General features: G+C 41.6%; 1 protein-coding gene across 5 annotated transcripts in view; it reads right to left on the reverse strand.

Annotated features, from left to right (window-relative positions):
• The window catches only part of MCF2L (MCF.2 cell line derived transforming sequence like), a 146,528-nt gene that overhangs the window by 109,357 nt on the left and 11,203 nt on the right, over positions 1-25,968 (reverse strand). The window contains exon 1 of one of the 5 annotated variants that reach the window (XM_077343717.1): positions 13,537-13,558. The exons of 2 other annotated variants lie outside the window; for them this stretch is intronic. Coding sequence is in view for 1 of the 3 variants with exons in the window: in XM_077343714.1 (XP_077199829.1) it covers positions 166-217 (52 nt within the window). In the remaining 2 variants the exon portion in view is untranslated. Of the gene's footprint in view, positions 1-165; positions 516-13,055; positions 13,214-13,536; positions 13,559-25,968 lie in introns of those variants that run through there. 2 more of the 5 variants (XM_077343716.1, XM_077343714.1) reach the window with 2 other exon arrangements.

Below are 25,968 nucleotides of genomic sequence, written 5' to 3' on the forward strand. Positions count from 1 at the left end.
GATCCCAATACCAGTAATAGCCAGTAAAAGAATAAAACCAAATGATTTTCTTTTCCATCAGTGTAGACACGTACAACAGCCAGGGTAGGTTTTAAAAAATCCTGTTAAAACTACAAAGTGTCATATTCAACAGCATAATAATTTAAGACCAGCAGCTCCTCCTACCAGTGTGCTGGGAAACCGCATACAATCGCCACCCCAGTTCTTCTAAAGCCATTTCTTCAGTTTTCAGTCACCGTCTTCACCCTTGACTGTTAACAAAGACGACTCATAGGTAGCATTCCCTGCCCGTCCTCAACGCTAGAAGTAGCAGTGGTGAAGCTTCATAGCACTGCATTTCAATTACTCCACACAGATCCCTCAATATCTACACAAAAGGAGGCGTTAAGCGTAGCCAGCATTCTCCCCCTGCAATGCACAGGCAGTAGGGATGCTGTTCAAAACCTCAAATGATAATTACATCAATGTCACTTTAAAAAGTTCTCCCCTCCTCCACAAAGTGGGTATTTTCTGCTGAATTGCTACTGCATGTCAGAATTACTGTGAAACCTTTATTAGCCAATTCTCTCTCTCTCTCTCTCTCAGATTAAAAGCAAGCCCTTCTCAGGGTTGTACAGCTTCAGCAGCACTTACATACCAAAGCTGCCTGCTCCTCTATACAGCAAGAAAAGCCAATACACATTTTAACAAAAAAAGAGTCCTTCCATTCCAAAACCATACTGCAGTTTCTTTCTCAAGCAATCTTCCTTAACATCACTTTAATCTCGTTTTAAACCCTGGGGCTATACAAGACTCTCAGTTTGAAGAATGCATGTAAATCTGTGTGAGATCAAATATTAGTTTTATATTTATGCCAGAACAAATATGAACCTTTTATAGGAAAACAGATACGAATAGACATGAAATCCAGTAGGGTAAAGGATTTAACTATTTGGCTGCATTCCTTAAGACTTTTATTTGCTTACTAGTTGAAAAAGTCTCTCACGTCCACTTAACTGAGGCGGAACATGAGCCTTTAGGTTACCAAGGTCAAATGAAACAGTGGGGTGTATTAGACATGGTACTGGCCATATTTTTTCCATGGGCTGTAATGAGGGGATAGTCTGCAGCCTGGAATTAAAGATGAGTTCATGGGTTCCTGACTGATCTGGGTGGTTCAAAAATTGCCCAATTTCTTCTTCTCAAGGATAGGGAGTTTTATTTCATTCATTTCTGTCTACATTCCCCCCTCCCCCAATGGGAACTCAAAGTAGCTTACACTGTTCTCCTGTCTACCATTTTAGCTGTAACCTTCCCAAGGTCACCCATTGAGCTACTATGGCAGAGTGGAAATATAGGTCTGGGTCTCACAGATCCTAGTCTGACAAACCAGTACAGCACATTGGCTCAAAGATACATTTAAATTTCAGCAGAGTTGCTTAAAGGAAGCTTGATCCAGCATAGGTAAAAATGAGAAAAACCTGGACAGATACAGCTGCCTTATGCTCTCAACACAAACAACATAGATGATTAACAGCACAATTAACTAGAGATATCCAGTCAGCATTTTGAGGACAATTAGTAACTAAGTCATAAATAAACATCTTTTTCTATGCCTTTTAACATGCTCCCAGCCTCCTTGATGTAGAAAATGAGTGAGAAGACACAAAGAATATACAAGTCCACAAGATATCAGGGATGCCAGCCTCCAGGTGGGACCTGGGGATCCCACAGAATTAAAGCTCATCTCCAGACTACAAAGATCAGTCCCCCTGGAGAAAAAGGATGCTTTGGGGGGGTGGACTCTAAGGTACTACAGTTACAACCCACTGAGATCCCTGCCATCTCCAGTCTCCATCCCAAAATCTCCAGGAGTTTCCCAACCTGATCTGGCAACTACTCCCCCCATCCTCTACTGGCACCCAGGACATACCAGGTAGCCCTAAATTTCTGTATTAAAGCTATACCTTAGGGATGGCTAGATTGACTGAGGTTCATAAATAGAACAGAAAAATGGTAAGAATTTAGCCAGGAACCACAATCTGATATTTATATTTCACTGTTTCCAGTATCCCTTCCTTCTGGTGCACCTTCTTTTGCAGATCCTGATAGGCCTGACTCTTTTTTTTTTGGGGGGGGGGAATCCCATTAAGACTATCCCTCCTTCCTGTGCACTAATCAGATCCTCAGGTGGCTTTTGCTTCCTCCCTCTCTCTTTTTTTCAGGCCAGACTCATGCTAAATTAAGGGAACCATGGTCCACAGCCAACCAGGAACAATGCCTCTAAGTTGCACAGACTGGCAGGCAAGCCTTATTAAGTGCCAAAGAGAACCACATGACTTGACTGGCAAACTGGCATACTGAGGCAGTGGATGATCTTGTGGTTCCCTCCTTTAGTCAGAGCTGGATGGTAGTTAGCACATAAACTATATCCACACTTAACCTTCCTCACTGCAAACTCAAGATCCACGGAGGGATCAGATCCTATATCTGTGATATCCAGACAGACTTCTGAGTGGCCCAACATAATTACAATGCTGTCACCTACAGTTAATCTCATTTGGTATCAGCAGCTAGGACAGCAAAGGAGGCAACAATACATTTCCTCTTGCCTTGTAGTCTTCCTCTGCATATATTCTGGAACTAATTAAGTGCTGCATGCAGCTCCAGAGATGCAGTTTGATTATGCGTGCTCTCGTGAGTCTACACACCCTAAAAGAAGAGATTTCCATTTCTCTCCACCCTGGAGAAATAATGACTCAATGTGCTCCTTCAAAAAGGTTACATCAGCATACATGCTGGCGATGTTTTATATGTGATATTTTACTTACAGAGATGAATTTAAAATATGTACATTGCCACACATGCATACACTGTAAGGTTGTTGGCAAAGACACTGCATCTTTCATAAGCTGGTGCCCTCAATTCTACTCTGTTGTTATTTCACAGGTCCCACAGAACTTGATTTTGCATCAGATTTTCTTCTGGTAACAGAGGAGGAATTAGGTAGCATTTTTGTGAAAGGAAAGAAAGGAGGTTGATTGAAATGTAGGTATCACCCATATGACTTATTCTCCAAACAACTATCTGATAAATCTTCCAGCAGCCTACCTATAGCTATTTCTCAGACATAGGGGAATGTTTTCTCAGGGAGACTTGTAACATTGGTTACCCACCACCAGTGATCCTTTCCTTGCAACAGTATCCCCCACAGAACATTCCTGAGGATGGACTAGGACACCCATTCTCAACAGTGGACATATGGCTCCCTGGGGGGCCCTGGCACATTTGGAGGGGGCCACAGATTGAAAAATGTGAGAAGGGGAGCCCAAAGGGTTTATGGGGGGGCCTTGGTAACTGAACTGATGAAATACCCCTTTTGTCATATATAATGTCATTAATTGCTAGAAAGTTCAACCTTTGTCAAGGGAAAGGAAAAAAATCACGTAATAAGTTCTTTTGTGTGTGCTTGAATTAATCCATTCAGGAAAAAAATGAACAAACATGTTTTTGTTGGTCAAATGTTCTAAATGTTAATTTCATACAGTCTTTTAAAAGGTTTTTCCAGTATGTATGCCCAAGTTTTCCTGTGTGCCAGGCATTCTACCACCTTCACCAGGTAAGACAACCTGTGCCATATCTGTTGGCATCCAACCTAGCCACTTGTTCTATGCAGGACTGCCCTTATCAGGACTCCGCGGAGAACACATATTATCCCAGTGCTTTCCCCGCTGCATTGTCTCCAGATCGGAGACTGAATCAAATGCAAGGTTTTGATTCTTACATTTAAAGCCCTAAATGGTCTGGGACCCTTATACCTAAAGGACCATCTCTTCTATTATACCCCTCAAAGAGCTCTAAGATCCCTGGCCTGAAAGAAGTAAAACTGGCCCTGACCTGATGGAATGTTCTCCCTAGTGAGATCAGGGCCCTCTGGGCCCTTCAACACTTCCGGAGGGCCCGCAAAACACACACATGCATTGCCACTCATGATCAACAGAAGAAGAAGAGTTGGTTCTTATATGCCGCTTTTCCCTACCCGAAGGAGGCTCAAAGCAGCTTACAGTCACCTTCCCATTCCTCTCCCCACAACAGACACCCTGTGGGGTGGGTGAGGCTGAGAGAGCGCTGATATCACTGCCCGGTCAGAACAGTTTTATCAGTGCTGTGGCGAGCCCAAGGTCACCCAGCTGGCTGCATGTGGGGGAGTGCAGAATCGAACCCGGCATGCCAGATTAGAAGTCCGCACTCCTAACCACTACACCAAACTGGCTCTCTGAAGGTTTCAGCTTCTGAAGGTTTCAGACTTGGCTACAGGGAGCTGTTCTGCCAGGGCTATGGTTGAGGCCAGGAAACTACCATTAAAGAAACTGCTGGCCTCCCTATCCAAGAACCCGACTCACAAAACATTACTCTGCCCATTAAACTAGCCTCCTCTATGTTGTGGGTTTTAGGAGGCAGCTTTTAATGATTTTTATTCATAAATTATATATTGTTTAACTACGTAAACTGTATTTTTTGTATATTTTATACTACTGACGCCTGCCCTTAACCAACCCAGAAGGGAGCGCTACAAAAACAAATGTCATCATTATTAGATGCAACCTGGTCCCTGCATCACCAATTGAATTAAAAAGGTAATTACAGACTTGAATGAATTTTTGTGGTTTGTAGGGTTAATCTTGGAGAGGTTAATCTGGGTTCCACAGCAGGACCAAGTACTTCCTAAGAAGAACGTGTTCTTGAGAAGAAAATGCTAAAGTCTACTTCACAAAGGCCATTATCTCATCAGGAAGCCACAAATACCACAAGCCACACTTTCTGTTTCCTATGTGCAGCCACAAAACAAAGATGCCTGAATAAATCCACCCCCAGAACTCCACTGTTTTTCAAGCCGTGAACTCTTCATCCAATAGAAAAATAAGAATTTTGTGTTAAAACCAGCCAATTCCTCAAGTGCCATTTCCTGCTAATCTGGTGGCAACACATATTTCACCCTAAAATGAGTAACCAACTATTAACATCAGTTTTAAAAAATAAAAAGCATATCTACAACTATTTAAGTCACAAGAATTTTTAATGATGCTTTAAAGAGGGGCCACAACAGCAAAGTTAAAAAGCAACCTAATGCAGTGTAAGTAGAACGGTGGTCGAGGTGTGTGTGTTTGTGTGTACAAGTTCCACTTGGTATTCAGGGCTTGATGTTCACTCCACAAAAGACATGTCAAACTATCAGCTGGTGATTTAAACACTTGCAGCATTTACAAGCAGTACTGATTGGGTCGCAACCCAAAGGCAGCTACAATTATGATCTACACCTTCTGAAAGTTTCAGACTTGGCTACAGGGAGCCTTTCTCATGTTACTGTCTCCTACAGTATTCAAGAGCCCATAAAAATAAACAATGTCATGGAAACATCAGCAATATTATTATGTCACACTGGCAGGCAAGGGCAAACACCTCAGCAAGGGAATGAATCTCAAATTGCAAAGCATTACGTGCCATACAGCATGTAACCTTTCAATTCTCTTGCTTCTATGCAGTGTACATTAAAAACACCTTTTGTTAAATATCAGAGCACCTTGGGGAAAAACAGGAATTAAAGCTACACCAAGCCCAAAATTAACTATGCTAAAGAAAACAAGTCACATAAGCTGCTGCAAATCATTGCTTACCCATTTAATTTTGATGAAAAAATCTAGCTTGGAATGATACAAGCTTCTGCACAGATATTAGACTCACAATCTATACTTCTTTATCATTACCTTATGTTATTGTTTTGTTTTTTCTTCATTATAAATTTCCATCTTTGTACCTAGATCCAGATAGACGTTTCAGCAAGCAAAGAGGGGAATTGACTGCAACTGGGACAGTGCAGGAGAGGATTTGTATGCTTTAGACACATGTATGGAAAATACAAACCTGACTGTATTTTGCTATCATAAGAACTGTTCTTGGCTATATCTTGGACATAGAGATGATAATACTATTACCTAACTTGATAGCTAGAACGTTATTAAGGGCATAGATATAACCGAATGCAATACTGAAAGAGTCTGTATTCAATACATTTGAGCTAAAGAAACCACACCTCACTTCAGTAAGAGCCATGAGACAAACTAGACACAGCAGACTCTAGAGCTAATTCATAGTAATGTATGTGGCTCAATAAAGGCAGAGACTCCTTGTGGGAATACTCCTAGTATTCTAACCCTTATTGATGATTTTGCAAAGTCTACTTAATCAAGAAGAAAAGCCAAGTACCGGAAAAATTCAAACCATATGTTGCAATGGAAACCAACAGATACCATAGAAAGCCATTTGGCATTTGCACTAACAATTGAGGAGAATATGTGGGATGTGACATGAAAGACTATTTGACTAAAGAAGAAATAGAACATCAGCTCACTGTTCCATACGCTCCAGAACAGAATGGCATAGCAGAAAGAAACATTTCCTAATCAAGATGTACAGCTGCATGCTACTAGAAGCACAGCTACCTAAAAACATACTGAGGGGAAGTGATTAATGCTGCTACCTACCTATAGAAAAGATTACCTATCAAATGTGCCAGAAAGGCACCATGTGAGCAATGATATGAACCCAAACCAAGTATGAACCACCTGAAGGTGCTTGGGGCAAAAGTCTATGCCTATGTTCCCAAGGAGAAATGAAGCAAGATTAGAATGAGAACTGAGCAAGACGTTTTTGATGTAAAGGATACAGGATCCTTAATCCAAGAACCGAGACTATACAGATCTGTAATACAGTCTACATTGACAAGAAGAAAAACCCTACAAATACAGAAGACACAAACTTCAAAGAATCCACACCAATGGAAGAAAACAGAGTACAGCAACCAGAAGCAGTACAACTGAGCAGTATGAAATTTACAGTTGATCAGAACCCCAAGGACCAGAATGGGACGCAGATGCTAAAGTCAGAAAATCAACTAGAGCAAATAAGGGACTACTTATTTAACTAAATCAGAAACTGTGACAGAGCCTTCCACATGGGAAAAGAAGTAGAAAAGTAGAAATGAGGCTGCATAAGAGAAAATTCTAAAAGCTCTGATTGTGGAACAAACGTGGACATTCACAGTCCTGCATCCAGGGAAAAGAGCAGGATACAAATGGGTTTTTTCTAAGAAGAATCCCAGAAGATTTTATGGAAGTATGAACATTAGATCTTGAGAAGGATTGTTGAAATATACAAGCCCTTTAGTGTGCACGATTCAAAACCATATAAAGAATATCCAACAGGGGTCATCGGAAGAGATATGTGTTTACCATAGCTGGATTAGGAACTTTTAAATATTTTTCGAATAGTCTCCTCTTATGTCCTGATTGGCTCAACTAGAGATTTTCTGCTCCTTCGAGCATACTTCCTCCTTGCTTGTCTCCTGATCAGATTGAATGAGCACAGAACAGAACAGTTAGGTCTCTCTCTTTCTCTACAAGCTGTTTCTCTTCTTAATAAAACTATTTTATTCTTCTAAGCAGCCTGGTTCTTCATTCCTCTCTGCATATTTAAACTCTACCAACAGTGTGCCAGTGGACTTTCAGGAACAATAGGGGGCATTCCATGAAGTCTTCAGATCTATGTGACTATATGTTATCATAGATGTACACTTGCAGAGGCTCATCTATGTTATCATAGATGTACACTTGCAGAGGCTGATATTACATGTGATTTTTAAAAATTTGTTGTGGACTTGCATTGGGTAATTTGTGGCAATTTTTATGTTGCATAATTCTCCATCCAAAAGAAATTCCAAATAACATCCTAAAAATAAGAGAAAAGTGACACTGAAGCAGCCTACACTCTTACCCTAGTTCCTGAATAGACAACTTTTCAAAAGTATGGCTCAGAGCCAGCACCGTAGTGGTTACATACAGTGTCAAGCTTGGATCTGGAAAATTCATGTTCGAATTCTCACTGATGCCATGGAAGCTTTCTGGATGACCTTAGGCCAGTCACACACCCTCAGTCTAACCTACCTCACAGGGCTGTTGTGAAAGTAAAATGAAGAGGAGAATGATGTAAACAGTTTTAAATCCCCATTAGGGTAAAAGGCGGCTGGTCCCTGGGAGTGTCTTCTTTTAGCAAATACTCTTACTGAAATCAGGTTGTTTACAAGTTCTGGCACACGTGAACTATTTTTAATGAGAATCTCTCTAATTTAGACATTTGGTCACATGCATTTTACAAATATTGAGCCTACCCCTTCTGCAACACAAATTATATTTAGTTCAACTGCATCACACTGTAATCTTGAATGAAGTTACACTTTTGTAAGTTCACTAATTTCAAGGACTTGGACGAGTCTAGCAGTTTAGGACTGGACTGTCAGAAGTCTGATTTAGCTCAAAATCTTCCTGGTTTTAGTCCTCAAATGTTTTGGAAATCCAAGTATATAACTGGCTTGCCCTTATTTTCATACCTATTAAACTGCATACAGCTGAAGATGTTAACCAAAATTCTGAAACAGCAAAGAGTAACAGTTTGTAGGCAAGCTTTTAATTATAGAAGCTTGTCTTTTATTTGTGACTGTCTGTTAAGGAAGCCCAAATAACATTCTCGAGAGCCAGTGGAGAGTAGTGGCTGGGGTATCAGATTAGGCTTTGAAAAATCCAAGTTCAGATCTTCACTGTACCATGGAAGCTTGCTGGGTGACCTCAGCCTACCCTACCTAACAGGAATGTTGTGAGGTAGATGCTAGACAGTTAACAGCAGACAAAGGTGTTTTGTTTTTACCTTTAAATTAATCCCATGTGACTGTCAGGAGTGTTTTTTTTTTAATCAGGAAACTAACTGGAATAATGAATATTTTAAGTAACATTCAGAGAGGAAAAGCTGTCATGAGGATTGCTTGCAGTAAGATTCTCAGGTAATGACATTAACAGTGTCATCAGATTGAGACTTCAACATTTTAGTGCTTAGGAAGGCACTGTAAATAACACGCAGTCAACAGCATATATGAACTCAAGAGGAGGTCAGGCTAATTTAAACAAATGCAGCAAATAGCTGTTTAATAAAATGTCGTGTCCAACTCTTACATGTAACATTAATTCTAAAGGAATTTCAGAATAGAACAAGAGGACATAACCGGTACCATGTCAGTTTGAATACATATCAGAGAAAGGAAGAACTTACCCTTAAGATACAACCTGACCAGTTACATCACACACAGAAAAAACAATGAACAATCTTTTTCTACTTCACCAAAATTACATTAAAATCTCGCATCATCTTTATAGTTCCTATTACCTTGACATCAAGAGTTCTGCTAGGTTACCATTAAATCATTTTGTTCCAAATTATAATTTAATTTTTTTTTAAGTGACAGCTTGCTTCCCACTTTCTTTGTTGTCAGGCAGTTTTGTTCATGCAACTACAGACACTGCAGGATGTATTTATAGATTTTGTTTTTTTAACACAAGCTATGACAAATACCAGTGGTAGCCAATATCATTGAACCCTGGTCTCCCCCTGAAATATTGCTCCTAGGGGATAAGGATTCCCCAGGAATACTTGGGGAAAATCTGGAGTTCCTCAGTGGGAAAAGCCAGTTGGCAATAATGCTTTGCTAACAAATAATTTTTGGTGGGTCTAACTCAGAGCTTCACAGAATTCTGAAGTGACTGGTGAATCAGTGTTCTACAGAAAGAGTTCTAATACCTTGTTCAGATGATGAATGCTGAGATGAAAACTGTTCACACAAAAATGAGCAGGGAAGTGCTATTCAAATATAAGTTCTGGGGGGAATTGCATGTTCAAATGTATGTTCTAGGGAAGCTTATATAACTGTACTATCTCAGGCAACTGACCTTAAATACCCCCCAACAAAAACAACAACAAAATTGGTGAGGAACATTTAAAAATATATCAATAAAAGACCATTCAAAACTTTAAACGTTTTTGAACAAACAAGAGCAAACGAAAAACAGCACCTATAAGGACATTCCCAGAAAACTTCATTATGTGCTTCAGGAAAAAAAGTAGACAAGACTCTAGTAACAAAGAAGTTTCCTTTCTATGCCAATAACAATTAGTAAGAGAATGTGTGAGCTGATGTCATCACCTCACCTATTTCCTCACCCGGGAGGAGGCATGCAAGACAAACAAGCCCATGTCATTTATCCCCTTAGTAACAAGGCTGGAGAAAACAAGGGAACTTGATACAGGAACTTTCCCTCTCGGAACAATCCTTTCAACTACATTACAGTTAGTTCAGCCAAGATCCTCCCTTATTCTTGGAGATAATACAGCTGCTTCACTGACTTCTAAAAGACTGGCTTCCTACCTTTGCGAGGGCACTCTTGTCACTCTGCATGTGGCAGCTCCCCATCTATCATATCTGGAATATAAACATGGGGCTGAGCCTGTGGTTCTGCTGGGTCCACCCCACTGGCCTCAGCTCAGAAGCACAGCTGGTGTTGGCTGGTGGGAAGATGGAGTGGGCCACATACAAGGAATTAAAGAGGACAGACTTCATATGATTCTCACACTGATAGAATCATAGAATTATAAGGGACCTCATGGGTCATCTAGTCCAACCCCCTGCACTATGCAGGACACTCACAACCCTATCGCTTATCCACTGTAACCTGCCACCCCCTTGGACCTTCACAGAATCAGCCTCTCCGTCAGATGGCTATCCAGCCTGTGTTTTAAAATTTCCAAAGATGGAGAACCCACCACCTCCTGAAGAAGCCTGTTCCACTGAGAAACTGCTCTGACTGTCTGGAACTTCATATTTCACCATAACTATTTGGCCGGGGCACACATGGGCCTGCCCTGACATAGATGACCCAGATGGCCCAATCTCATCAGATCTTGGAAGATAAGCAGGGTCAGCCCACCAAGGAAATCTAGGATTGCTACACAGGGGTAGGCAATGGCCAATCAATCCTATTTACCTCTTGTACTGAGCCTCTTGTGGCGCAGAGTGGTAAGGCAGCCGTCTGAAAGCTTTGCCCATGAGGCTGGGAGTTCGATCCCAGCAGCCGGCTCAAGGTTGACTCAGCCTTCCATCCTTCCGAGGTCGGTAAAATGAGTACCCAGTTTCCTGCTGGGGGGTAAAACGGTAATGACTGGGGAAGGCACTGGCAAACCACCCCGTATTGAGTCTGCCATGAAAACGCTAGAGGGCGTCACCCCAAGGGTCAGATATGACTCGGTGCTTGCACAGGGGATACCTTTACCTTTTTACTGAGTCAGCAATGTAAGTTAGCTGTAACTTGACAGCACTTTCCTTCACTACCAAATAGGAGTTTGCTAGGACCTTAATCCAGCAGGATTCCTGTAAGAGGATGCCCCTGATTCTGTCACTCCCACCTGTGGTTGGGGACACATTCAGGAAAAATCTACTCATGGCTCTATCTTTGAAAACAGTCAGAAAACTGTAATTCATTCATAATTCAGCAGTCGGATTTATTATAAAGGCATATCCCCTGTGCTGAAAGATCTGCACTGGCTACCCAGATTATAGGCGTGATTTGAAGTGCCAGCTCTTACCTTTCAGGTTCTGAATGGCTTGGGGCCAGGGTACTTGAAAGACTATCTTCTCCCACCAGCTAAGATCTGCTTCTCAAGTCCTGCTCTCTGTGCTCATCATTCAAGAAGTGAGGCAGGTGGTGATGAGACAGGGCATTTTCTGTGGTGGCCCCTCACCTTGGAATGTCCTCCTCCTTGATGCTCTCCTGGCAGCTACTTTACTGTCTCATAGACTTCAGGCCAAAAGATTCACTATATCCAGGTTTTGAATTCTGGGTTTCATAAGTCCAAATTTTGAATGGTCTGTTTCTGGACTGTGTTATGGACAGTTTTATTCTACTGATATTCCCAGGTATTGTAAGGTGCCTCAATCAGAACTCTAAAGAAAAAGCATAGAAATCTCCTACGTAAATACATAAATGATTACACCTAGCTTGGCCTGCAGGCTAATCTACCCTTTGAAGTAGTCTTATTTCAAGGTCTGTGTTCAAAGAGTTTGGTCCTGGCCCTGACCTGGTGGAATGAGCTCCTGAGAGAGCTAAGGCCCCTGATGGAGCTGCCAAAGTTCTGCAGGGCCTGTAAAATGGAGCTCTTCCACCAGGTCTATAATTAAGGCCAGGTTAACAAGTTCAATGCCTCCCCCCTCAGGTTTCTCTATTACATCTAGCACATCCCCTTGTTAGATGACTGTGGGAGGTAGGAGGGATCTTGCCATCTTAGGTTTGAGGAGGAAATGCTGTTTTAGGGTGGAGATTTTTATGGGGATTTTATTCATATGTAATCCGCCTTGAGTACAAGGAGGAAAGTGGCTATACATTTAATAATAATCACTATTTTGCAACATCCTAATGAATTGAACAAATCTTGATTACCCCTTCAAATGTGACAGAAGACCACTATAAACTCCTTTCGAAAAACTGGTCTCCTTACTTCATTTAAAGAAAAATGCAGTGGTGTTTTGGTATAAAAATATAAATTTCAGAACCCATTGTAACATAACAAGACACAAACAAGTGATTATATGCACATTATGTTATAGTTCATTCCCAGCTATAATGATGCCTAAATAAAGTGTGCCTATATTCAACTGTGATACACCTATCTCTATCCTCCTTCCCCTTCCAACTTTGATGTATGTCTTGGTGTTGATTTGAAGACCGTAATCTCCTTTGATACCAGGATATGTCTCTTTAAAAAACTCGTGACCACACTGTATCAATACCAAGAAAGCTTAAATTAAAACCTTCCCCTATATACTAACATACTTTGGTTCTCATTTTAATGTTAGTCCTTATAAACTGGTATTAATAAGCACAAATGAAGAAATTACTATCACCAAAACGTTAATATCAGCTATTATTTCAGCATACACAGATTCTGAAAGTTTATTGCAATTTATGCTGCTGAATTAACAGTCAACATTCACTGATTAATGTATGAACTGTCCAAAAAATTTCCATAAACTAGTTAATACATTAATAGCATAATTTGGTTTGTCACTCTAAGAGGGGGGGGAAGAGAAATCCTGGTGTATTACCAACTCTTTGATCTATATTACATTTTCTATTTATACAGACCTTTCTTGTAGTTTTCTTCAAAATTCCAATCTTATTTCCCCCAAATATTCAGTTTTTAAAAGTTTTTATGCTTCAGTACCATTTGAGGAGAGGGAAAAAATAACCAGACTGCAAACATTAGATCCAAAATCAGCAACTGCACAATCAACTTCCGTATAGCTGACAGATTCAGCCTAATACAGTCCTTTGCAGAGAACTGGTTTCCTTGGAAACTGAATGGTCACATGGGTTTAGCAGGGGGAAAGGCATTTCTGCAGAAAGATCCTCACTTACTTGGAAGAGATTTATTCGGCACATGATCCAAACATCTTTTATCTAATTCTAGACTTGAAGAAGGGTTCACTGTTCAAAATTGTTGCTGGTTCGATTCTGTTTTAGGCTAAGAGCCACATCTTGAATGTGTACAAATTTTCTAGTCTGTAAAAATCAGGTTAAACAACTGGGTAAGAAGGAAGATTGAACAGTGAGCAGGTTCACTCACCATGGCTTCTGTAGTGTTCTTGTTTGTAATACAAACAGCTTGGCTCTGCCAAGGGGTGCTGAAACAGTTTTCCTCTTCCTACTTGAAAAACACCAAATCACTCAATTGCCAAGCAACTTACAATGATTCAACAGCAGCACCTGCTGGACAGCCATGGTGTATACAAGTTTTCAAACCTCAGCTCAGCCACTGAAAAGAGACCTAATGCGTCTGACCTGGATAGCCCCCAATAGACCAATCCCATTAGATCTCAGAAGTTAAGCAGGGTCAGCCCTGTTTAGTACTTTGATGGAAATCAGGTTTGTTGTAAGCTGGCTGTACCTTGACAGCCAACAAAACATGTCAGTAGACACAGGAGTACAAAAGAACAAAAACAACCCCACACATTCACTGGGGAGCAGCAAATAAGTTCTAAAGTCTATTTTGGAAACTTGTTTTCAGAATTAAGAACTAGCTTCCCCAAAACTGATTGAGTATTATAAATACATTATTTTGTAGCGTACCCATAAGCAATCATTTGAAATGTGATGTTGAAAAAGGGGTTTACAGATTCCATGGACTGCGAAAAAGACAAACAACTAGACAAACAACAAGAAATTTGAATGACTCAACTGATGCTATCAGACTTTGGTCATGTCATGAGAAGACAAAGACTATAATATTAGGAAAGATTAAAGGCAGAAGGAAAACCCCACTGAAGATGGAGAGACTCAATTAAGAAAGTCACATTGCAAGACCTGAGTAGGGCTGTTAACAGGGCATTTGGAAGGACATTAGTTCACCATATGTCAGAAGCAACTTGATAACATTTATGGCACCAGCTTGGCGTAGTGGTTAAGAGCAGCAGCTTCTAATCTGGCAAGCCGGGTTTGATTCTGTGCTCCTCCACGACTCATTATGCACGGGGGTTTTATCACATATTCGGGGTGGAATGGTGGCGACTAAAATCACCGATAACGCACGGTGCCGGCTGCAACCGGCCGCAGCATCGGTGCATGCCGCCGAAAAAGCCGCGTTAGCGAAACGCGGAAGAAAGCGCAGCTTCCGGGTGACCGGGGCACAACCAGAAGCGGCGCCCGGATCGCCGCGTGCATAATTGGTTACTCTGGGTTTTGCCGCCGTCGCGCCCCGCCCCGTGCATAACCGGTGTGTGTCGCGTCTTCCCCCTCCGCGTTTTCCATGTGACCCGAAATCGCCGTTTCGGCGGCCGTGCATAATGGGCCCACATGAAGCCAGCTGGGTGACCTTGAGCTCACCACAGCACTGAAAAAGCTGTTCAGGACTCTCTCAATCCCACCTACCTCACAGGATGTCTGTTGTGGGGAGAGGAAAGGGAAGAAGATTGTAAACCTCGTTGAGACGCCCTTCTGGTAGACAAAAGCAGCATATAAAAATCAACTCATCTTCTATTTGATTTTTATTACCATCCCTCTCGGCATGTCTGTGTGGCTTACAAAATTCATGAATATCAATTAAACATTAAAACCAATTAATAGCATTTAAATCCATTAAAATTATCCTTACTCACAGTAGCTGCCAATCTTTTGCTGCTCAAATCAGCTCTGCTCTTCTCTCCTTTCTGGGATGGGAATTCTGCAGAACATGGCCCTTTTTAATGATGCTCTATTTACTCATTGGCCCCAACCAATTGCCTGGTGGAAGAGTTCTATTTCACAGGCCCTTCAGAACTGTGGAGCCTCCAGTTCAGACTGCAGCACTTTTGGGGGCACATTCCACCAGGTAGGGGCCAGGAATGAAAAGGTCCTGGCCCTGACTGAAGCCAGGTGTCACCAGCTCGTTCATGTTGGTGGAGCAAAACACTCTTCAGAGGATATAGTATGTTAGGCAGTCCCTCAGGTATGTCGAGTCCAGACCACGAATGACCTTAAAGGTCAGTACCAATACCTTGAACCTGATCTGGAATTCAACCAGCAGCTAGTGCAGTTGCCTGACTACAGCCGAATATGGGCCCTCCAGGTTATTCTACTGCGGATCTGAGCCTCTGCATTCTGGACTAGTTGCAGATTCTGGGTCAGGGTCAAGGGCAGGTCTGCATAGAGTGAGTTACAGTAATCTAACCTGAAGTTGAGTGTTGCATGGATCACTTAAGCCAGGTGGGGCACTAGCAGCCTTGCCTGGTGGAGGTGGTAGAATTTGCTCCTCTAGTGATCTGAGCCTCCATAGACAAGGTGTCAAAAATCACACCCAGATACCTAGTGGATTGTGCAACCATCAATTGCATGCCATCTAAGCAGGGCAGCCGCACTTTGTCTCATGGCCCTTTCCTACCCACCACAGGACCTTGGAGGGGTTGAGTTTCAGGCACTTTGCTTGCTCCAGACTGTTACTGCTTCCAAACAACTAGCAAATGTTTCTGGACATGAGTCCAGGTGGCCGTCCATCAGGAGTTACACTTGGATATCATCCACATATTGTTCGAAATCCCAGGAACAGCTGGGCAAGAGGGCACATAAAGTCATTAAATAAAATGGGGGACATCATTGCACCCTGCCAAGTTCCACGAAGGAGCAACTCCCACCACAGCCCTCTGTTCCTGACCACAAAGAAAGGAGTTCAGCCACTGAAGGGCTATTTCCTGTATTCCAGCATCAACTTCCAGGTGGGACCAGTTCCTCTGGAGGGCCGACAACAGGGCATAGAGGTCCAGGCCTTCCCTTGGGGATGTGTGATTAACACCCACACTCACAACCGAAACAGCCCGGAAAATTAAATAAATATTGGAGCTAACAATTCAAGCCGCAACAAATTAGGGAGGGAATTACATTTTAAAAATTCAACGTGCTTGTATTTCATTGTACTAATACTGCTGCTGATGGTTCATGGAGAATATCAAAGAATAATAATCAATGCAAGAGCTATTGCAGACAGAACATTCAAACTGAAGACTGCTTGATTCATAGGTCATGCTTTTTAGAATAATGTTATAGCAGCTACAGCTTTGACTGGGATGGCGCATTCTGGGCCCATTCTGCACACATAGGATAATGCACTTTCAATGTGCTTTGGCAGCTGGATTTTCCTGTGCAGACCAGGAATATCTACTTCTAAAATGCATCTATTGTGTGCAGAATAGGCCCTGCTGGTCTCTTCAGTTCTTTAAAACCAAGCAGGGTCAGCTCTGATCAGTACTTGGATGGGAGACCACCATGAAAGTCCAGAGTTGCCACGCAGAAGCAAACAATGATAAGCCACCTTTGTTTCTTGCTTTGAAATTCCAAAACAGTCACCACAAGTTGGTTGCGGCCTGACAGCTCTTTCCACCACCAAAACATTACTGTGCTACTATCTTGAGGTCGGATACTGCTTGTTACCTACGACCTGTAATTAAACACTGATATCAGAACATATTCAACTCAGTTAAATGTAAAGAACAACTTTCTTACACAAGCAATGTACTATTTCACTGCAAAAATGTTTACACAAGCATCAATCACAGGCCTCGTTTTTACAAACAGAACTGGTGAGCAAATCATTTCTGAGCTGTATTGATGCAGACTGTAGGAGGCTCACGTGGATTGTTAGGACTCAGGACCCCTTCTTGTGCAAAAGGGGGTTTGTCTGCAAACCTTCCTTTCGTCATAATATTTCTGGTACACCTAGAAAAGTATGGCTGGGCCAGAAAGCTTCTGCAGGCATGCTGCTTGCCAGAGATTGCCAATTTATGAATGAAATACATTTTCTGGACACTATTGTAAAAGTATGCAGTGGGCACAGACACCTCCTTATACTGGAAACCTACTGACAAACAAATCTATCTGTATGACTCCAGCTACCATGGTAAACATACCAAACAATCCATTGTATACAGCCAGGCTCTACGCTACAGCTGCATCTATTCCTATCCCACAGACAGAGATTCTTACTCAAGGGACCCACAACAACCCTTTCTGGAACTAAAGCACCCACCTGATGAAGTCAAGAAACAAATTAACAAAGCCAGAATGGTACCCAGAGAAAACCTGTTGCAAGACAGGCCCAAAAGAGACAATAGCTCGCTCTTGTGAGACGTCAGTTCCCAGCAAGAGGATTCTGGTTATCACAAAGTAACATAATTAATTGCACAGAGGTTCTTTCTATCGCATGGGAATGCTTCAAATGAATCTTCAGACTCTAGTAGTTTGCTAATCCTGTCAGCCCTCAGCACTATCTCAGAACCTAGAAAATCCTTTTCCTAATTTCTTCCCTAATTAAGTTATCTACACCCAAGCCATTTCCCCAGCCATGTACACCAGATCATCAAACCCATTTTAGCATGGTGGCTTTGCCATATCCAAACACCTATTCAGGTACAAATGCTAATACTACAGCCACTTGAAAAAAACCTAGAAAATGGCCTCACCTGGGAGATTTCCTTTTAATTCACTCAAGGTTCCTTCCTCAGACTTGCTAAAGCCATTAGCTGGTCACCATTTCCTGATTTCATGCCAATAATTATTTCAAACAAACTGCCCAAACTTGGCCTCAGGATATATTTTTGGATACTTAAATGCCATACTGGACCCAATCACGTGTGCTATGTCCCTGGATCCACAGCATGCACCCAGATCTGGCACTGGTTCATCTTGCTTCTTCTCTCTTCAGAGATACCTAGCTGTAGGCTCCCTTCTTTCAACCTAATTAAAAGGAGCTGGAAGAGTGAACCCAAAACCACTAAGTTGGTGGGAACAACCATGTGGGTGCCATTCATGTGTATATTCCATACAAACTCAGACATCACTGCTTGCTTGAGAGAAGTAGGGCAGGTTGGGGGGGCTCATTGGCTTTAATTTCATCTTCTTTCCTTTGCCAAAAAGAGAAAATGGCTTCCTTAAATTTTCATTTAAAATTCATTCACTTTTACAGCTTGCTTTTGTCAATTTTTACCTCAGTGATCCAACATTAGCATTCAACTCATATTTTACTATTCCCAATTTTGCACACACCAAAAAAAAAAAGATTGGATTTCTACACCAATGAAGGGAGGAGAGCCAAAAGGATCTGACAGTTTGCTAAAATACAGATTGAAGAATCTCTACTTACAATTTTAAAAAACAAGCCCAGCATGAAAATGACCAATAGGAAGAGACTGATCACATCTCACAACGTGGTCAGTGGAACAGTGGCCTGTGAGGGGCAGGAAAAGGGTGGAGGGGAGAATTAGAGGGAATAATTATGCATCGCCTTTGGAGAGAAAGGGAAAACCACCACAAAAGCACTCTTTAAAAGACAAATAAACATTGAAGGGGAAAAGAAGCGAGTGCTGACAAGAGGAAAATCCATGCAGAATGAAAAAGAAACGCCAATAAAGGTATGCAGTGAAAGTGGGGATGAAAAGGGCTTAGGGAGGATAGCTGGATGGCCACCTATCAACAAATATAGCAGGGTGTCATCAGCACACTGATAATATCCCAGCCTGGAGAATTGGGTTTGATTCCCCAGTTCTCCATATGCAGCCAGCTCAGTGACCTTGCACCAGTCACAGTTCTCTCAGAACTATTTCAGCCTCACTTTACCTCACAGGGTTGTTTGTTATGCAGAGAGAAAGGGTTGGCAATTGATACTGTTTCATGTATTAAAAGGGTACAAAATACTATAAAAAAAACAATAAAATACAGTTAAAAACCACCATCTAGAGCAGTTCTGTCAAACAGAAGAAGAGTTGGTTGTTATATGCCGCTTTTCTCTACCCGAAAGACTCTCAAAGCAGTTTACCTTCCCTTTCCTCTCCCCACAACAGACACCCTGTGAGGGAGGTGAGGCTGAGAGAGCCCTGATATTACTGCTTGGTCAGAACAGCTTCATCAGTGCTATGGCCAGCGCAAGGTCACCCAGCTGGTTGCACGTGGAGGATCACAGAATCAAACCTGCCTCACCAGATTAGAAGTCAGCGCTCCTAACCACTACACCAAGCTGGTTCTCTGAGAAGGAAGGAGAGAAGAGGTAGAAGTCTTCCCATCGCTAGATGATCTATAGCATGGATGCTAGCATAATTCAGTGATTTTTTAAGGAACAGATCTGTTTTACAAGTCCTGTGTAGCCATTCAAGGTTCTGCAAGGCTTTGATATAATTTGAGAGCGTATTACACAAGGCCAGGGCCGATGCAATCTCTTTGGGGGTGGCAACCCTAAGCAAATTTTGCTGGCTTGATCATAATGCCCCTTGGGGAGTATACAGGGAGAAGCAGTCCCTGCAGCATACCTGCAGGTATGATGGTCACAGACTGTTTAGGGCTTTAAAAGTCATCAGCAAAACCTTGACTCTGATTCGGTCTACAATCTGGAGCCAATGCAGCTCAGAGAGCACAGGCCATATATGTGCCCTCCACTGAGTCCCCTTAAGGATTTGCAAATTCATAAGTAATGCCACTACCATGTAATTGGTTAACATTTACACAGATATGGGAGACATGAACAGAGCATAGTATAGTCTGGCTGGTACTCATGTACAGATGGTATCACAGATTTCATGGGATCCTGCTGGCATTACAAAACGAACTATCTGCAATTACTGTACTCTTTGCCTCTGTTTTGTCAGTGCACCAGATGGACATGACAAATGCTTTCTCAGATCTACCTGGTGTCCCATGGCTTCTAGTGGCCAACAGCCTGACATAATTTCCTGTAATCAGCCACATTCGGTCAATCACCTTACTAGCTAAAGTCACACTCAAAAACATCCTTTGAGACAACAGTATATGTTAAACTGGATGAAACAGTCTGCAAGAACAAAGGAAATGTTATGCAGTAAAAATTAAAAGCAAAAGGCTTTTACAACTGAAGTTAATAAATTCTTCATGTTTTTTTCCATACTGCCAGCTATTCCATCATTTAGTCATTATACAGTCCTTACTTATGTCTTTTATTCAGTTATACAAGAACAACAAGCGCTTCATCTTTCATAGGAACCCAATGATTAATCAATTAAGGGACATATTTATTTATTTATTTATAATTTAATTTATACCTTGCCCCTCCCGACATAGTCGGCCAAAGGTGGCTTACAACAGATAAAACAATAAAATATAAGTCTCCAAAACCCCTTCGATTCATTCCCAATAAATACAATATTCCCCTCCAATAAAGTTATGTGAGGATGAAGTAATCAATAGCAATTTGCAGAATGGAGTTTGGTCAGGGCAACTGACTTTAAAAAAAAAAATCTAAATCTCATTGGGAAGCTCACAGGCAACTGGACAATCCATTTTATTTTCTGAATATTTTGAGGGAGGGCTGTGCAGTTGTTAAAAATTCACAGATATCATAGCATTAAAACTCTTATAGTTATTTAAGCTATTTAATGATAGCATTCAAAGATACTTTTCAAGAGCTAGCTAAAAGCAATGAAAATTAGAATTTTTTCAGCCAAGCTACATTCTGCTTTATCCTGTTAGAAATAGAAATCACATCTTAAATAATGGATATGAGAAGTATTTTATGCCAGACTTTTTTTAAAAACATGAATAAGGTAACTTTTATTGTTATATTCAATATGTTGCACAACATATTTATAAATTATTTGGATAAGGGATTAGAGGGGATACTTATCAAATTTATAGATGATACTAAACTGGGAGGAATAGCAAACACAACAGAAGACAGAATTAGAAGACGGGATGATCTTGATAGGCTCGAGAAGTGGGCTAAACTGAAGTTCAATAGAGACAAATGTAAAGTTCTGCATTTAGGTAGGAAAAACCAAACACACAAATATAGGATGGGGGAGACTTGCCTTGGCAGTAGATGTGCAAAAAGGATCTAGGAGTCTTAGTAAGACCATACATTGAACATGAGTTAGCAGTGTGACTCGGTGGCTAAAAAGGCAAATGGGATTTGGGGCTGTATCAAGTGGAGTATCATGTTCAGATCATGGGAGGTGATGGTACCACTTTATTCTGCTGTGGTTTGGCCTCACTTGGAGTACTGTGTTCAGTTTTGGGCATCCCAGTTGAAAATGGATGTAGACAACCTGGAGCATGCCCAGAGGAGGGCAGCAAAGATAGTGAGGGTTCTGGAGACCAAGACATATGAAGAAAGGTGGGGGAGATTGGTCTGTTTCTCCTGGAGAGGAGACGACAGAGGGGATATGATAACCATCTTCAAGTATTTAAAAGGCTGCCATATAGAGGATGGAGCAGAGTTGTTCTGTTGTCCTGGAGGGACGGACCAGAACCAGTGGGATGAAATTAATGCAAAAGAAATTCCATCTAAACATCCAGAAGAAGTTCCTGACAGAGTGGTTTCTCAGTGAAACAGGTGTCCTTGGGAGGTGATGGGTTCTGCATCTTTGGAAATGTTGTTTTATTAATATATTTTTAATTTTTATTTAGATAAAGAAAAGAACAAGGAAAGAATATATTTGATTACAATATCACCCCTCCCTCTACCCCCCAAAGTCCCCATTTGCTTGAAATTTCATTTTGCCAAATACTCCAAATATATCTGTTGCCTGTAAATATAAAAACAAAGCAACAACAAAAAAGCCCACTTTAACATAATATTTCCACTTACAATCAACCTTGGGTATTACAAAAATTACCCTTAAACTTGAACCAAGACCTATCCTTAAGCTAGGAAATCAACTGGCTCCTGCACTTGTTCACAATAACATATTTTCATGTACTTAACATTAAACGTTCCTTATAAAACAATATGAACTTTAACCCAGTATTTATAAAAATAAATGAAAAAAAGGAAAAACCCATTTTATGATGACATTTCCAGCTCCTGAATTCTTCAATTCAGATCATTTTTATACTTTAACCCAGTATTTATTTTTTAAAAAGGAAAAGCCCACTCTTTCTCCAAGATGAGGGGCCAAGAGACCAAGCCCTATGAAGATAGGTTGAGGCACTTGGGAATGTTCAGCCTGGAGAAAAGGAGGTTGAGAGGGGACATGATAACCCTCTTTAAGTATTTGAAAGGTTGTCACTTGGAGGAGGGCAGGATGCTGTTTCTGTTGGCTGCAGAGAAGAGGACACGCAGTAATGGGTTTAAACTTCAAGTACAACGATATAGGCTAGATATCAGGAAACAAATTTTCACAGTCAGAGTAGTTCAGCAGTGGAATAGGCTGCCTAAGGAGGTGGTGAGCTCCCCCTCACTGGCAGTCTCCAAGCAAAGGTTGGATACACACTTTTCTTGGATGCTTTAGGATGCTTAGGGCTAATCCTGCGTTGAGCAGGGAGTTGGATTAGATGGCCTGTATGGCCCCTTCCAACTCTATGATTCTATGATGTCTTGACCTTAGCCCAATATTTATAAATTTTTTCATATAAGAATTCCACAGTTCTTGAGATTCTTCAACTAATTTTCTGTTAGCTATAGATGTAACCTTGTTGCAGTGATTGCATAGAAAATTAGGTTTTTAACACAGTCTAAGAGCCTTCCTGACAGATATTCAACACCATATTTCCAGGTTTGAATTAGATGCTTAACATTGAACATTTCTTGTAGAACAGTATGAACTTTGGCCCTATAGCTATACACTAATAAAAAAAAGAGAGTGAGGAAAAAACCCACTTTATCATGACATTTCCAGCACTTACAATTATATTGCCTTAAAAGTGTACAGAAAAAGAATAAAGAAGATTGCAAACCCTTTGTTCCCCCTTCCCTTTGCCTTTCCCTTCCCCAATCTTCTTAAGGGGGTCCCATATTGAGGCTTACTGCACCTTGTTGTTCCCATAGACTTATATTCTGTCCAATTAGACTTTGACATAGAAAGTGAAGCTGTACTCTTTTCCACATAATATTCACTGATAAATCTTGAGGCAGTTGCACCTCCTGGACTCCAATCCGAAATGTATCAGTACAATTTTTTTTCCTGAGAAGCTCATTTAAATCGATTACTTTCAAAACAGATCCATGTATCTTTTGGTTGGTTCTTGGGTACTGTTGCTTTGAAATAGCTGTATGCCTTTTTTAATGCCTCCTTATCTGGGGAGTCATGTTTTCTGAGGGGTTCCGACACCCCCTTTTCCATCTCCAAAATTTCAGATTTATCTTCTGCTGATGATTTCCAACCTTATTTAGTGCTGTCATCAACCACTGTTATTGGTCCATCAATCCTGTTAAAAACTTCTTCCTTGCCGTCTTGGATCTCCTTTAAAATATTCTTAAGCAAACCTTCTGTAAATATTTTTAAATCTTGGCTTTTTTTCTCTAATAGATGGGCCATTCTTTTTAATATAGACATGTTTTAGGCTTATAAGTCACCAGCCAAGCTCAGACAATATTGCAAATAGCCAGGAGAGGTCGTCCCTCAAAGGGTTTTGATGACGTTGCTTAGAAAGTCATGGAGCTTCAGGAAAGGTGTCACATGAATGCCTTATCAAAGAAACAATCTCTGTGAAATGATAAACAGACTAGTTAAATGCTTTCTTCGTTTTCAGTGTTATTAATATATCTCACCTTCCCCCAGAAGTTAAAAAAAGAAAAGAACTGGCAGGAAAGGCTTTGTAGGAGGTAACTTCACTGCCGCTTCTTGATAACAGAGCAGGGGTGGTGTGCGAAAACAATTTGAAGTCACTGGAGAATTACTCACTCTTACGCATTTGTAGTCAGAGATTAAGCTCCGTGAAAATTCTGAGGACTTTTCCAAGCAGCTCAGGGAGTGATAGAAGAAAAACAATCTTAAAAAAAAATAATATGAGAAGACAGAAAAGTTCAAAGATGGCGAATGGCTTCTTCGTGGCCCAGAACACAAACAGCTTGTTATCCAGGGAGATAAATCTCCCTAAGGATCAGTATTGGCCCCATGAGTTCCCAAGAACTTCCTGGGTAGAAAATTGGGGAGGTTTGCACACCTCGCCCCTTTCTGCCGATTGCTGCTGCAAATCGACCCCTGTCAGGTTCCAGAGTTCACAGGAGTGAACTGTTCAATAGAATCATAGAATCATAGAGTTGGAAGGGGCCATACAGGCCATCTAGTCCAACCCCCTGCTCAACGCAGGATCAGCCCTAAGCATCCTAAAGCATCCAAGAAAAGTGTGTATCCAACCTTTGCTTGAAGACTTCCAGTGAGGGGGAGCTCACCACCTCCTTAGGCAGCCTATTCCACTGCTGAACTACTCTGACTGTGAAATTTTTTCCCTGATATCTAGCCTATATCGTTGTACTTGTAGTTTAAACCCATTACTGCGTGTCCTCTCCTCTGCAGCCAGAGCTCCTCTGCAGCATCCTGCCCTCCTCTAAGTGACAACCTTTCAAATACTTAAAGAGGGCTATCATGTCCCCTCTCAACCTCCTTTTCTCCAGGCTGAACATTCCCAAGTCCCTCAACCTAACTTCATAGGGCTTGGTCCCTTGGCCCCAGATCATCTTCGTCGCTCTCCTCTGTACCCTTTCAATTTTATCGACGTCCTTCTTGAAGTGAGGCCTCCAGAACTGCACACAGTACTCCAGGTGTGGTCTGACCAGTGCCGTATACAATGGGACTATGACATCTTGTGATTTTGATGTGATGCCCCTGTTGATACAGCCCAAAATGGCATTTGCTTTTTTCACTGCTGCATCACACTGCCTGCTCATGTTTAGTTTACAGTCCACAAGTACCCCAAGGTCTCGTTCACACACAGTGCTACCTAGAAGCGTATCCCCCATCCAGTAGGCATGCTTTTCATTTTTCTGACCCAGATGCAGAACTTTACACTTATCTTTATTAAATTGCATCTTGTTCTCATTTGCCCATTTTTCCATTGTGTTCAGATCTCGTTGAACTCTGTCTCTATCTTCCAGAGTATTTGCCAGTCCTCCCAATTTGGTGTCATCTGCAAACTTGATGAGTAGTCCCTCCACCCCCTCATCTAGATCATTAATAAATATGTTTAAAAGTACCGGGCCGAGCACTGAGCCCTGAGGTACCCCGCTACTCACCTCTCTCCAGTCTGATGAAACACCATTGACAACAACTCTTTGAGTGCGGTTCTCTAACCAATTCCCTATCCACCTAACGATCTGAAAATCCAGATTGCAGTCCTTCAACTTATCCATCAGAACATCATGGGGAACCTTGTCAAAAGCTTTACTAAAATCCAAGTAAATGACATCAACCGAATTTCCCCGATCCAGCAAACCTGTTACTTGGTCAAAAAAGGAAACCAGGTTGGTCTGGCAGGACCTGTTGGGGACAAATCCATGCTGACTTCCTTGGATCACCAAATTGTCCTCCAGATGTTTGCAGATCGCTCCCTTTAATATCTGCTCCATTATCTTCCCCACAACAGAGGTCAGACTCACTGGTCTGTAGTTTCCCGGGTCATCCTTCCTCCCTTTTTTGAAGATCGGAATAACATTTGCTCTCTTCCAGTCCTCCGGGACATCTCCAGTCCTTAAAGAGGTTCCGAAGATGATGGACAAGGGCTGTGCAAGTTCTCTGGAAAGTTCTTTGAGTACTCTCGGGTGCATTTCATCCGGACCAGGGGATTTGAATTC

This window comes from Paroedura picta, chromosome 6 (genome assembly GCF_049243985.1).
Source record: "Paroedura picta isolate Pp20150507F chromosome 6, Ppicta_v3.0, whole genome shotgun sequence".
Taxonomy (NCBI): domain Eukaryota; kingdom Metazoa; phylum Chordata; class Lepidosauria; order Squamata; family Gekkonidae; genus Paroedura; species Paroedura picta.